Source organism: Anthonomus grandis, chromosome 5 (genome assembly GCF_022605725.1).
Source record: "Anthonomus grandis grandis chromosome 5, icAntGran1.3, whole genome shotgun sequence".
Lineage (NCBI taxonomy): Eukaryota > Metazoa > Arthropoda > Insecta > Coleoptera > Curculionidae > Anthonomus > Anthonomus grandis.
The window spans coordinates 27,802,668-27,818,079 of record NC_065550.1 but is presented as its reverse complement, the minus strand read 5'-3'; the positions used below and the strand labels follow the sequence as shown (position 1 = coordinate 27,818,079).

The window sequence follows — 15,412 nt, the reverse complement described above, 5'->3', positions numbered from 1 at the left end:
TAATTATATAATTTAGATCATAGATTTTATTAGTCTAATATATCTTAAGGAAAGTTAATATGGGTGTAAATGTAAAAGAAATTATCATATTAAATAAATATACATATACACAATAATGAAAAACCAGTTATAAACCATCATAAGTATAATAATGATACATATAATGAATAAAAATCGGCTTTTTTTGCACAAACCATAAATATAATTAAATAAAATTTGTAATTTTTTTAAAAATAATTTTTAATTTTAAGGTTTTAAAAAGAGTTAAATTGATAATATTAATTGAAAGTAAATAAAAAAAAAAGAAATTTGTACAAATTTAATGAACAAGTTCTCTACAAATTCTTGAAAGTATATCTTATTTTGAGAAATAAATCATAGAATAAATCAGTTATATATAATAAGCAAAGTGGATAAAAACGTGAAATAATTAAGAAATGTAATATACAATAAATAAATTTGTAGAAAAAAAAATTGAAACCGGTGATAAAATATATTTATTAGAAATGCTACATACAAATTTAAATAAAAAAATAATAATTGATTAAAATATAATTTTTATTAGTTTCTGTAATGTTGTGTTTAATTTTGAGATTTGAATGCTATGAATTTAGTTGATCAAGTTTGTGATATTTTTTTAATAAATACATTTTTAAAACATATACAAAATTAAAATATAAAAAAAATCATTTAATTATACAAATTAAATATAATAAATAAATTCCCTCAAAAAAAGTAAAAATTTTTTATTAAGCATTTAATAATAATAAGTTTATTAATTAATAAAAAATTGTTTTATTATTAAATAGTTTTTTATTATTTTAATATACCTTTAATATATTATTAAAGGTAGTCAAGTGATAGAATCAAGTGATGTATAAATTTAATAAGTAAAATTTCGAAAAAGTTTAATAAATAATTTTATTAAACGTTTTCTAATTAAAATTTTTTTTGAATCAATAAATTGTCCAGCATAAAACAGGATTAAATTAAATATTAAAATGAAAAATATCAAAAATATAATATAAATTTTCGCAAATTTAATAATACATATAAGAATTTAGTAGATAGCACTCTTATTATTAATTTACCTAAAATAAAACAAAAAAAAAAAATTCAATGGATAAATTCCCTAAAAATTATTAAAAAAAAATTAATTGAAAGTGAGGTAACTTTTATGACAAAATTAATTAAATCATTAAAAAAGACATTGAAAGACCCTATAAATTATTAAAAGATTTGCATAATAAGGTGATTATAAATTTAATTATTAACTTTTAAAGAAGTTGATATAGAAAAAAACCTAAAAATGCTAATTTATCAAATAATTTTAATAAAATAACTCTTACAAACCTTACTTTGACATGACCAAAGGAGGAAGAAAATAAACTCAAAGTCCAAGTCTTATAAATCAAGCGTCTATTAAAGGTTACGCGTTTCGCCGCATTAGGGCATCATCAGACCTATCTAAACACAAAAACCACAAAAACCTATGCGGCGAAACGCGTAACCTTTAATAGACGCTTGATTTATGAGACTTGGACATTGAGTTTACTTTCTCCCTCCTTCAGTCATATACTTAAGTCTCTTTGAGAGTAATGGATGATTATTTTGAATTACTTTGACATGTATACACAAATAAAATAAATAAATAAATCGCAAAATTATTATAAAAACGTTTGCCTGTAAATTAATGCCCTACAATTCATATATTCAAATATTTGTTAAAAAAAAAAATTTAATATATAAACTTTAACTCATAAATCTATAGATAACCAATAATGTAACTATAAAATAATAACAGTTAATCAATAAAATAAAATGACGCAGATAAAGAATGAAATGTACATTTTTTAAAATATAATTCATAAAACAGTAGTACAGTTAGTAGGTTAGTAGTTTATTGGTAATTTAATAAAAAATAACTTAAGAAATGGTAAAAAATAGTTAATGATACTTGCAACTAAAATGTAATTTTATTGAATAAGTTGTCATAAAAATTAGTTTAGAAAATATAAATAAAAAATATAGTTCATCAAGAAAGTATTCAATTTTTTTTTTAAATTTTAATATATTTTATTTTCGTCACCTTTCGTGAATATTTTGAGTTAAATGTAATGCGTCACGTAAATTATACCGATAGTGTATCAAATATTATTGATAGTAAACAGGCGTGAGTTTTGTGAAATAATGTCGTAAATAAAAAAAACAGAAATATAGTGGAATAGGCCAGTTTCGGAAAGACCGAAAGATTCGCGGAATAATTTAAATGTTTTAGTGAATTTAGGACAACAAAATCCGAGCCTAGGGTTTCGAGAACTAGCCAGGAGATGCAGAAATCAACGGAGAATAAACGTGTGTTCAGAAATTGTCTGTATAGTACTGAAAATAACGCTACATATCAAGGAAACCAAAAAAGATCCCTGCAATAATCCCTCTATAAAAATCACGAAGAGAAAATAATTTCAGCAATATTTTTAGACTTGACAAGAATTGATGGAATGCACCAATCTGGAGTAAACCATCTCAAAATTTTGTCAAGAGAAAATATTATCGTTGGAAAAACTTATAACTTATTAACTTAAACTTAACTGTAGTGCTACGCCTCTCTGTATCGTTAAGGGCCTTGTTAATAGTTCAAAGTGTTGTGATAATTTGAATGGTTTTCTTCTTGAAACGGCTCATGCTTTATATCCAGAGAAGTGGCGTTTTCAGCAGGGTACAAGATGTCAAACTTCTGCCTATACTCAAGCTTGGATGAAGGAACGTCAACTGATAATAATTCCATGGCCAGCAGCTTCACCAGATCTTAGTCCTATTGAAGAAGTGGGGATTAATGAAGTTTGAAGTGCAATGAGCAGCCCCATGATATAAAAAAGGTTTAATATGTTTCCAGGCCTGGACCACCATCATTGAACTGATTGATTTATATAGAAGCAGTAGTTTACCGAATTTTATAAACTTTTAAGTCAAAATTTATACTGTTAAAGTTTCAAATACAAAAAAAATCATCCCCATCACCTGCGCCCTCTTATAAATATGTTGCGAGACCCATCGGCCGTGTTATAACAGGGTAAATCTCAGTAAATACTCAGGGGATCGTGTATTATGTACCCTCTCGTAAAGTTATACGCCGAGACCCAAAATGACCCTATAAATGAGGGAGTTATAGATGGAGCGCGCCTCTTATAACTGGGATAGTTTCAATTTGATTATGCACGCTTTCAAATTGGTCTATAATTGATTTTAGGGTGGTTTTATTATAGAAAACATATGAGCGACGTATTTAATTATTTCCGTTTATTGCAAATTTAATTTTATTCATTATTAATTTTTTTTTTTAGGTGTCAAGCTGGTACTGGACGGTGTATTGTTGATAAGGCACACAGGAATCAATGCCAGGCTTGTAGGCTGAAGAAGTGTTTGGCTATGGGAATGAATAAGGATGGTAAGTAATATCTTGTACATTTTTATTGAAAAGTTATATTAGGTTTGATGTAATGAGTATAATCCAAAAAAATATAATTAAATCTCATGCATGTTAGTTGTCAATAAAAAATCTAAGCCAATTTACTATTTGAATTATATGTCTAAACATATTTAGAGATAAATGGTAGAAGTGTAACGTAATCTCTTGAGAGACAAATTTGTTTACCTTTGAGGGCAAAGGTGAATAAATAACCTAAAGAATTACAGAAAATTGCAAAAGACTTAAATCCGTAGGTTAAAACCTCTATGTAGCAACATAAGCCTAAATAAAGAAATTCTTATCGTAAGTTATCAAAGAAGTAAACTTGGCAAGTATGGAGTATTAATTCTATACTTATAGAGAAACAGAGGCTAAAATTGCTCATTGTGTAAGTGTGTTAATAAACAAAGTTGAGGTTTGTAAAAAAGTCAAATTTCATGAAGGAAGAATTTAGCAGTTACTAAAAGAATGGTAGTGGGTTGTTTGACTTGTAGTTAAGATATATACAGTTTATCACCAAACAAACTAGGGGTTTCGAAAAAAAATACTAGTGGGTCATCCTGAATAGAGACTACTTATTCCAATAATACCATTACCATTTATCGAAAAAACCTTTTACCTGGAATTACATTGAAATTGTATAATTTAAAAAAAAAATCATATCTATTTAAATTATGCACTCTAACTAAAAATTAATGCAAAATTGATACATTTTATCAAAGTAATTTAATCAATTTATAATTATTGATATAAAATTCACCAAAAAGTAGAAAAAATTAAAAGTTTGAATACCTGCAGTGTCAAGAACGTCAAAAAATGCAAATAATTTGTTAATCAAATATTAAATCGCCAGCAATAGACTCTACCTTAAGACAGATATTACTACATTTAAGATCTTATCTTAGGAATTATCTTGTTTTTTATGTTGTATCTTAAGTTGAGTCTTATTCATTTAAATTATGCATCATTTTTGAAAAAAAAGGAAAGTTATATTTGAAAAATTCTGCACTGATGCTAATTAAATAATGCAAACTCTATAGAAAAACAGTCAAGGTTATTAATTATTTTCCATATTGTCAGTAACGCAAGAAAACTGAAATAAAATATGTTTTTTTAAATTCAGTATTTTAACTAAGTGAAAATCGTGTCCATTAAAATTATGCACCACATTTACCTAAGTCGTACAACAATACGATAACAAAAAAAAAATAAAATAAAAACGTTTTACAAATGGATTTTTTTTTAAATATTTCTTAAAAGACAGCTACAAAAGTTATGAAAAAGGATAGAAATTATCAATAACACCATAATAATTATAATATAATAATACTATAATACACCATATTTTTATTAAAAGGACAATTGTAATCATTTAAATTATGCTTCATTGTCAAAAAAGTTATGCGTTAATTATTAGTTAAAACATCTATTAACATTAATAATTAAAAAAGCTACAAAATTTATGTGAAAACATTCAAGGAAGAAATTAAAAATATTTATTTGTTTTTCATATTATCAGTAATGCAATGATATTGGAATAATATGTATATTTTCTTTTAGTCTGTTATTTTAATAATATATAATATATTATTTCCTATTAATATTATTATTAACCATAATATTATGGTTTGAATAATATTATAATAATTAGTATAAAATTAAAGTTTTTTAAATTTGGTTTTTTTCATTATTTATTTAATTTATATTAAATTATGCATCAGTCATTTCTATTTAATTTTTGTTTGGGTTCAACTTTGTAATTATTTATTTATAGAATGTTTATATATTTTTTTTGATATGTATTAAATATTATATACATAATTACGAATAGTTGGACACAAATAATTAACTAATGTTAAACTATAAATACAAACACTTTAACATTATGTAATTTTATATTTAATCTTTTTTTAATAAACTTAATTTTGTACTTTAAATTTCAGGTGATCTAGTTGCAAAAATCATTTCTGCTTCATAATTATATTTATTATTTTATTTTCTTTGTATTATTAAATTGAAAATAACTCCAGAATATATGAAAGTTATATTCTATAAATATCTCTTACATTTTTATTATTATATATTCTATTTATTAATTTACTTCGTCTTAAAAAAAGTGGCGCGTGATATATTTGTCAAATATTCAATTTTTAATATTTATCTAATATTTTAATGCTACTATAGAAGTAAAGCAATTGTTTCATGTAACTAACATCAAAGATAATAATCAAAAAACCTAAACAGTGAAAAATCCTTTAAAAAAGAATCTCTCTTAACATATTTTTTCAGAATTTGTATTAAATTATTTACTGAAAAGTATATCTTATAAGCTAAGCAAAAAAGGAATTAACAGCCAATGAGCACATAAAAAACAATAAAAAAGGCAGAAGAGGCCCAATTTGATCTCAAGATAAATTTACATTTTAAATTAATAGCTAAAAGGCCTAATCCCCCACATTTGGTAGCAAGGAAAAGGTGTGGGGGAAAGCAGGAAGACCCCATCAAAAACAATTCAATTTCGCTAAATCGTGGAGCGTTCCATGGCCGTTTTATAGCGGGCGCAGTGGTACAATCTTAAGATAAAAACGCAAGAAAAATAAGAAATTTCCTTTACAATTAAAAGTGACTAGGATATATTGGTTGAAAGCTCCAGAAGCAAAAACATATATCTAAATAATTAATTTCTAATCCAACCAAAGGATTCTTAAAAAAAATTGAAAAATCTGGCACCTCTCACCCACTGTCGCTAACTAACACGCATGCGATCCACCCTCCTCCCCCCCCCAGCCCCCTTTACTCTCATACTGTGACCTGTCATCCCAAAAACGAGCAATAATCCGGCACATTCTAAACGACCATCCCGGGAGTTTTTGGCGTAGAGCCTTTGGTGGGAATTAACCGGCTTTGAATCCCATTAATCAGCGTCGGCTAAATCCCAGCTATGGCTGTTTGTTACAAGCAACGCCTGCTTGGATTTCCGAGCTAATGCTGCCTGGATATGCTGATGCTGCCGCTGCCATGGCTGTGTCGCGATCCACGATCGTGCAACGTTGTCACGTCGTTATCGGTTAAACAGTGTTGTCAGTCAATTGATTTCCGGGAGTCTTTAATCCTTGAACCTCTCGATCAGGTGTGGAGAAGTTTTAAATACCGATGTAATATTTGCCGATGATACTGGTGTTATATCAAATAATGAAGATCAAAAAATGAATCTTAAAAACACGCATTTTGCGTCTATTAAGTTAAGTTAAGGAATTTTCGTGAGAAGACTAGAAACGTAGAGAGTAACTCAGCTGCTGGATGACTGAAGTAAGGATGTGGTATAGAAGTGAAAGATATATTGACTCTAAAATTAAATTGACTCAGTTGGGTTTAGGTTTCAAGAAAACTCTCAATAAATTCATAGATTTAAGGATACATTAGAAAGGGAACGGAGGAATTTTCTAGGAACGCAATCTACTAGTAGAGTAAGAGCGTGCTCATATCTTTGTAGCTAGATAACAAATGATATATGAGGCGAAAAAAGAAAAAGTAATAAAAAAAGTGAAAAGTATATGAAGAAGGAAACAAGAAGAAAGACATCTCGATTTTCTCTCTCTTACATTTAATTTTTAATAAGCAATTTGCCGATGACACTGCATGATACCAGATCATAAAGGTTAAAAAAATACTCTTGAAGGCCCTCAATTTAAAGTTGTACTAGAAAGGGATATCTAATGAACTCTTTGTATACAAACAGAGGGATTGAAAGGATAACATCGAATAAATAAGTAGGCAGGTAAGAATGTAATAAATAATGAGAAAAACTGAGAAGAATGAAGATGAAGGACCTTATACTCGCTTTATAACCTTAAAACTTAAGAGACTTAATTGAGATTCTATCTTTAGATCCAGATGCTTAAGATAAAAGAAACCATAAAATGCGACTCTGCCCACACGAACCATGTTTATTCTCATATCGGTAAGTGTCGCTCTCCCCGTTAATAGAAGAATGGAACACAGAGTGATTAGGTTCTGTACTATATCCAACCAAGTTATATACCTAATGATGAAACTAAACAAATGTTATGCAAATGAACTAATGAACGTGTAGCACTAGCACCGCAGAGGATGAAGAAGTAGAAGAACTGCATGAAGATATAGACTTTGCAAAACAATAGGAAAAAGCGCACGTCATAGTGATAATTGGACACCTTAACGCCAAGATCATAAAAAGAAAATTTGGGGATTCTGACTTTATTGGTCACTACAGACTAGAAGACAGGAGCAGCAGAGGAGAAATGCTAGCAAACTTCCTAAACAACGAAAATCTCACTATTTAAACACTATTTAAACACATTCTTCAATAGACTTTGAAAAGCCCATACAACTTTACGAAAAAACGACATCGACTATATCCTCTCTAACAATCGGAAGAATATTTCAGTTTTAAATGGAGTCGACACCGGAAGCAACCACAAAATAGTTCGAGTATGATTTCTTTTTAACATTAAGTTAAAATGAATGAAAAAAAAGCTGTTTAACAAACACAGATTTGTGACAAATAAGGAACCTGAGGGCAAGACAAGATGAATATCAAAGAGAAGTAACAAGATATTTACCACCAGAAGAAGCTCAAGCAGTTGAATCAGACAATTACATCATCCGTATATGCAGCAACAAAAAAGGTATGCTCTAAATTGAAAAAAGAAAAAATACAATAAACTCAGCGAATCGATAATTTAAATGAAGGGACAGAGAGAAGAAATGAAAAAAGGGACTAAAGAGCATAAAGTACTCAACAAACGTGTAAAAAAGGATATTCGCAAAGATCTGAGAATATACAGAAACAAAACCATTCAAGACACAATAGATATAAACAGTTTTTCAGAGTTTTTCGGTCTTGATTGTAATGGAAAAAGACGATTCAACAGTTTAAACAACAAACACGGTGTGATTGCATTAAGCCCTCAACAGATTACTCAAGTTATTGAGAGATGCTACTATGAACTATACTCGTTTATGATACCTAGGGTACATCAACGTACTCTAGTGTGTAACGCAGGCTCATAAGATATACCAGAAATATCTTTAGATGAAATAAAAATAATATGACAAGAAATGAAGAACGAAAAATGCCCTGGAGAAGGTCACGTCACAACGGAATTGCTTAGACTAATAGGAACTAGACTGATTAAAACAATTTAAATGTTGCCTAATAAATGCCTACAAGATAGTAAAATACCAGACTCTTGGTGCAATGCAGAAGTTGTACTGTTATTTAAAAAGGGAGATACTACTAATACCGGGAACTATTGCCCCATTACATTCGGTTGACTAAATTTTGTAACGAGGTTATCACAAATATAAAACACATATATTAATAACAAATATAATTAAAAAAAGTCCCTGCATAACGAAAAGTGATATCTTAGATATTTTAGCAGAGTTACTTCTTTTGATATAAGAAAAATTCTAAATTCACTTCTTCTACCGGTTTTTTTTTAAGCACCTTTAAAATTGACTTATCTATTTAAGATTTATTTAACCCTATATTCTTGGGACTGTTTAACCAAAACTCTAATAATTTTTTACATACTCCAGGACAATTCAAGACAAATCAAGTGGAGATAGTGCAGAGGAATTTGAGATACTAAAGCAATACTAAGTGACTCTAGTATAATAGTATAATAGCTAACGGATGATGATCATGTTAACGATGTGCTCTAAATCTCTCATCGGTTCCTATTTGTGCATTTCTTCATTATTTCTAGGAAGATTATTTTATTATTAATGGCAACGAAAGTAAGCATTGTGACATTGGACACCTGAGATAAATGCACGAGCAGCTTTAACTTTAACGGAATGTTGTCAGAATTCGCCAAAATTGTCTACCGGAATTTTTAGACATTGGTGAGCCACCAGCATTTATATTCATCTGTATTATATCAAGAGTTTCATCTAGGCTAAATGACTTTTTAATTAAACTGAGCAATGAAGATTCTAAACCAAAATAGTAATAGGTTCCTGCTTCCAAACCTGTGATTTTTTATTATAACCTGTTGCAATTATTATTTTTTATTTTAACATAAAAAGAATATGATAATTAAAGATATTAATACACCCAGGGTTCAGTGTTGGGACCACTGTTATTTTTACTGTATGTGGATGACTTGAGTTCATTGAAACTGCAGGGCAAGGTGGCTCAGTTTGCTGATGATACCACCATACTATGGAGCCATAAATATTCTGACTATATTAAGACTTGTATCCTTGAAGACCTTCAGATTTTATCAGGGTGGTGTGCTTCCAACAGGCTCGTGTTTAATGTAAGAAAGACGTCTATTATGGGGTTTAAGTGCGATGTTCAGGGTCTGATGTTTGACGAAAATTCCCTCTTGCAGAATAAAGAGTGCTGCAAGTTCCTAGGAATTACCATTGATGGTCGCCTTCGGTTTGAAGATCATATTTTACATTTAGCTGGGAAATTATCTTCTGGATGTTTCGCAGTAAGAATGGCAAAACAAGAGCTGGGAGGGGTGGTTGCACGTTCAGTGTACTTTTCACTTATTGAATCTCATATTCGGTATGGCTTGCCTTTTTGGGGTTTAACCAATAAGGGGCTACTTAACATTATCTTTGTTATTCAAAAAAAAGCAGTTAGATACCTGTGTTCTGCTAAGTTAAGAGATTCTTGCAAACCCCTCTTCATTTCTGAAAAAATCCTAACTCTTTTTTCACTCTTTATCTTAGAAACAGCTGCTCTTATTCACAAAATTCCCAAACTACCCTCTGACACTGGCCATTTGACTCGTCGTGTAAATGATGTTCCCCTACCTATTCCTACGTCTTCCCTTACCAAAAACTCATTAATTTACATAAGTAAAAAAATGTACAATCATGTTCCTCTGTGTGTTAGACATATATCGGATATTAAGAAATTTAAAAGAGAATTAAAGTCGCTTTTATTGTCTAAGGCATATTATAACCTGGATGACTTTTTTAATGATAGGTTTTAACCTTGGACATGTTGGAAAGTTTTCTTTTTTTCCTTTTTTCTTCTCTAGTTTTGTCAACAAGTTTACCTTTATTTAGTAATTGATTGTTTTATTTAGTTATCTTTAATTTAAGTATGTTCAAAAAGTTTTGTCTTTTTGTGTTTAATTTTGTTCATTGTTTTGTCAATTTTTGAAATTGTATTTGTGTTTTGTTTTTTTAGCTTGTAGGATGCTTGTACACAAGATTATTCTTACGTAATATAGCACATTTTCTTTCTTTCTTTCTTTCTTTCACCTCTCTGTATTTGATGTACTTGAAGAAGGATCATCGGACAAACTTGTAAATCATTACACGAGCCTAAGCCTCGGCGATAACTATATAGTTAGGAGCTGAACGTGATTTTTTATTATGTAAATGAGGTATAGATCAACTCGCAGAAACTAGCTTTGATATGATTCTTTTCTTTTGTCTCTTAGACGATTGGGACAAGGGCTTGGGATCATGATAAGTTTTATATTCCTATATGTCTGGCATTTGTGGACTTTTACACAACATTCGATGTATTAGAAATATTATTCTTTTTGAATTCATTGAATAATGCTAGAATAGACTCAAGATATATCACTCTTGTTTAAAATATCTATGAGAAAGCAATAATCTATGTAAAAATCCGTGAAAATATCCAAACATTGACTCAAGGAGTATGTTCAGAAGACACAGTATCACCGAAGTTGTTTACCTAGGCACTTGAAGATGTCTTCAAAAAATTAGAATGGCAACAGAAAGGTTTTAAAATTGACGGGACGTTTCTGAGATGACATTGTTATAGCTCATGATATTGTTATAGTTTCAAACAGCGACAATGACAGTCTCTGGAGGCAACGGCATTAAACCAATACAGCGGGACTCGGCTTAGAATATACTTGAAATACTTCTCATTTCATAAACATATAAATGCATTATAATACACGAATAATTATTGAAAATGTCAACGTATATTAAGGAAGGAGAACTTTTCTAATGACATTTCTACAGGAAAATGAATTCAAATCTTAAAAAGACTTGGAAACCCAACCAAGTCACCCTAATCGTGACCGTGGAAAATCCGGCTGATGTTATCTTTTTTCAGAGAAAGAAGAATAAAATCTAGTTAAGAAAACTTGACGTCTTCTGAAAAGGATTAGATTTTTGACTCGTTAAAGTTAAATAATTAACAACGTTTTAAATGGTAGTTTTATTAAAAACTGAATAAATCCCATTTCCCTTTCACCTCCCTCGCCGTCCCTCTTTTCTGGTATTAATCAAAACGTAAAAGACAGACAAGCAGCACGGAGTTTAGCGCGCTCGGAGCCACAATAATTGGTGAAACGACAAAGGATTTCGGCTGCTGTATTCCTGGTGAATCTCGCAGGATTTGATTGGCTTCGTTTGGGAGCCGAAATTAATCTAATGCCTTTAGGTTATTCGCTTTTACTCGATGATCAACGTTTTCCGCGAAGCCTGCGAGTTATTTTGTGCAATTTGGGTTTTGCGCGAGTAATAATGATTTGGATGTGACGAAATTGAAAGGGATTGTGTTTTTTGAGAAATGTAAAAGGTTCTATTTATGTAATTTGTGGGTTGCTTTTAGTAGTTTTTCATATTTGATAAAGCAGGTGTAGCAAAATATAAGAGGTGTAGCTCGCTAGGGGATCAGACCTCTTTTACATTTGGCAACTATGGATCTATCTTTCTGTAGCAACAGAATGCTCTTAGTGTCATTGTTATCAAATTCAAGATACATGAAGATTTAGAACTTAAGTTTGTCAAGTTATTGCTGTTTTACTATTTGACATAATTTAAAGTATTCATGTCAGGTGTCATAGAAAAAAGAAATTAACAACGGAGGCAAGTCTAGAAAATCCAAATCATAGAGACAAGACTCTGAGTTTAAGACCTCTATTACCTTGTCCAAGAAGAAATTTGACCATTATTGAATTATATGTTATTGTAGCAACATAAAGTTGAAACTGTAATTGCTGTGAAATTTTAATAAAAGGACATTTAGAATTCAAGATTCCCATGGTATTGCTGTTTTCCATTATTTGATGTGGAGTAAATTAATGAATGTGATAGATGATAGTCAGTTGTTGAAAACAGGAATTTTATAATTATTATGAACTAACATGCTTGGATAGATTTGACAATAAAGTCTAGAAAAATGAAAATTATGGGGACAGGACAACTCAAGATTCTTAAATTAATTAATGCTGTTTTTCATTATTCGTCAGTTGTCATTAACGGGCATTTTACAAATGCTTAATAATAAATTTTAAATAGGTAACCATTTGCGACGCCATTACATTAAAATTTAAACATCAAAAATAGCATCTTATTAATTTTTGTTTTCGGTCAAGTATGCGTTTTGCAAAAAAAATTATTTAAGGTTTTTTCTTAGTTGTTAAATAATAAACATTTTATTAATTAATCCTAAGAATAATTAATAAAAATTTTTATGGATAATTTAAGAATATTTAACATTTTAAATTTAAGCATTTTAAAATTTAAATTTCTTTTATGAATATCCTTTAGGATATAATATTGAAACTGTAAATAATGATATTCATATATCTAAATATACACTTATTAGAATAATCCTTTAGTATTAGTATTAAATGGTAAGAAATATTTCCGAATCTATTCTCAATTAGTAAAATAGTAGCAACACAGATTTAACGTGTCATTGCTGTCAGTTGTCACGGGAGAATAAGAATCATGTGACTATTTTTAGGTTATGATTTTTCTTTCAGCGTTATTATTGTATTGATTGACTTATTAGTCAGAATATTTGAGTACTATTGAATCCAACTACTTGTAATGAACTTTTTTTTCATTTAAATAAAATTTTTTAAAAGGATTTTAGTGCCTGGAAGAAAAGAGACTTTTCACGCTTTTCCTATATATAAAATATCTCTGAGAATAAAACAAAAAAGTCTTCGTTCTTTCAGCAATGACTTAAAATGCACTTAAAAATTAAACTCCTTCCTAATTATTCCACCTTCGTACTCCGACACGTCAAAGTAAATCGCACATCTCCGTTTAACTTTATTAACCCCTTGTCTAAATTCGACCCGGGTAGGGCAAGGGGCGAAATACGAAAGTTCCTTGGGCACGATAGAAGTGAGAAAGCTCCAATGAACATTTTACCAGAGCTGCGAAGTTCCTCAGCGAACTTGTGTCCTGAATACTAAGTAGGCCGGGGTTAGCTACAGCTTTATAGCTTAGCTTTATGTAAGGGTGAGGCCGGGAATAACAAAATCGAGAGGGCGACGCGTTGAGAAGCAATGGCGTATTAACGATTCCCGGTTGTTGCTCTATTTATTTAACTAAAATTTACTATTTTAATTGGTAAAGTCACCGTCAGCATCAATGATAACCTTTTATCATTGATTCTGATGACATCATGACATGATGACTCAAGTCGTTTACAAGCTTTTTAATTCGTAGCTGTATTTTTTTTACAGGAAAATAATTTGTTCATTCAAGCCACATGAGTACACAGCAATGACTGTCTTAAATTTTGTTGCTACAATTTTCACTGTGTTTTTAGTATTTTTTATTTGCTTACAACAAAATGAGAAACTTTCACTTAATAGAATATAAAGAGGAGAAGATGCTTAGTTTATATGCAAATAATAATTTGCTTTGAATAAGTGAATCATCAATTCCAGCTAAGAACTGACAACAATGCCACAAACAAGATACGAAAAAAAATTAAGAGACAAAAAAGTTTCATTTTTAGATGCTTTATTTAAAAAAAAATATCATACTTACAAAAAATGTACCGGGCGATATTTTTTTTACAAAAAAATCATCCGACTTAGACTATTTCTTAGACTAAAATTTCTAGGCCAGATGTGAGAATTCCAAAAGGTACCTTATAAAGTGACTAAAAAATGTAAAGATTTCAACAAATTCGGTAAATGCGTTTATAAGATATTAATAAAAAATCGATTTAAAAAAAAGTTTAACACCCTGTATCTCGAAAATGAAGCGTTTCCGGACATATGTTTATATAAACTTTTTTACTTAAAAAATGGCAAGGAATCACCCCTTAAAATTAAAGTCATCACTTATGTTACACCCTGTATAAGTGTTTTTATTTTCTTTATAATAATGGAATCATAGTTACCGTATTTTATATTTCAAAATAAAAGTAAAATTTTTTGAATTTGAAAATAATTGGACAAGTTTACGAACATAAATAATTAGGACTTAATTTAATAAGAACTGCCACTTCAGAATTAACTAAAAGTGTACAAGTTTTTTTAAATACGTCCCTAGCGTGATAGTATCACGCTGGTTCAACATTAAACCCTTTTAAAAAAAATTAAAGGTCATAATTAGTAATCAGAACCCATGTATTTACATACAAATATCAATTTACAAAGAATGTAAATTATTTAAGAAGAGCTTGGCTCCTTACTCCTTGGTTAATTTTCATTTCATGGCATTCTCGTTTTGCCTTATAATAAGTGTAATAATGTTTTAATTAATATTTTATGTGCAAAATTAATAAATTTTTAAATTGAATTAAAAAAACAAATGAACCTTTTTTTGCTCCAAATTTATTGTTACCTTTGCTCATAATTAAAAGCTTTTCTTCGCATCTTCCTCTGCATTCAGAATTTAAATTAAATTCACTTAGAATTCCCAATAAGAAGAGGAGTGGTAGGCTTGTTAATTGCCTCATTTGTCAATATTTTATATACATATTCTTTAAAAAATGTATGAGAAACCATCAAAATCGATTAAAAAATTCTCGATGTAAACCTGTAGGGTATGACTGAAACAAAATCCATTGTACGCCTACAAACATCCCTCGTAAGCTTAAGCCTTTACTCTCTTTATAAGCCATAGTCAAATTAAGTGTTAACATCATTATCTCCGACCAAAACTGCGGTAAAAACATCAAAACGTGACCAT

General features: G+C 29.5%; 1 protein-coding gene across 1 annotated transcript in view; it reads left to right on the top strand.

The window, feature by feature from the left end:
• Positions 1-15,412, top strand: part of LOC126736635 (photoreceptor-specific nuclear receptor-like) — a 69,593-nt gene that overhangs the window by 36,335 nt on the left and 17,846 nt on the right. The window contains exon 3 of the mRNA XM_050441087.1: positions 3,345-3,448. Coding sequence (XP_050297044.1) covers positions 3,345-3,448 — 104 coding nt within the window. The remainder of the gene's footprint in view (positions 1-3,344; positions 3,449-15,412) is intronic.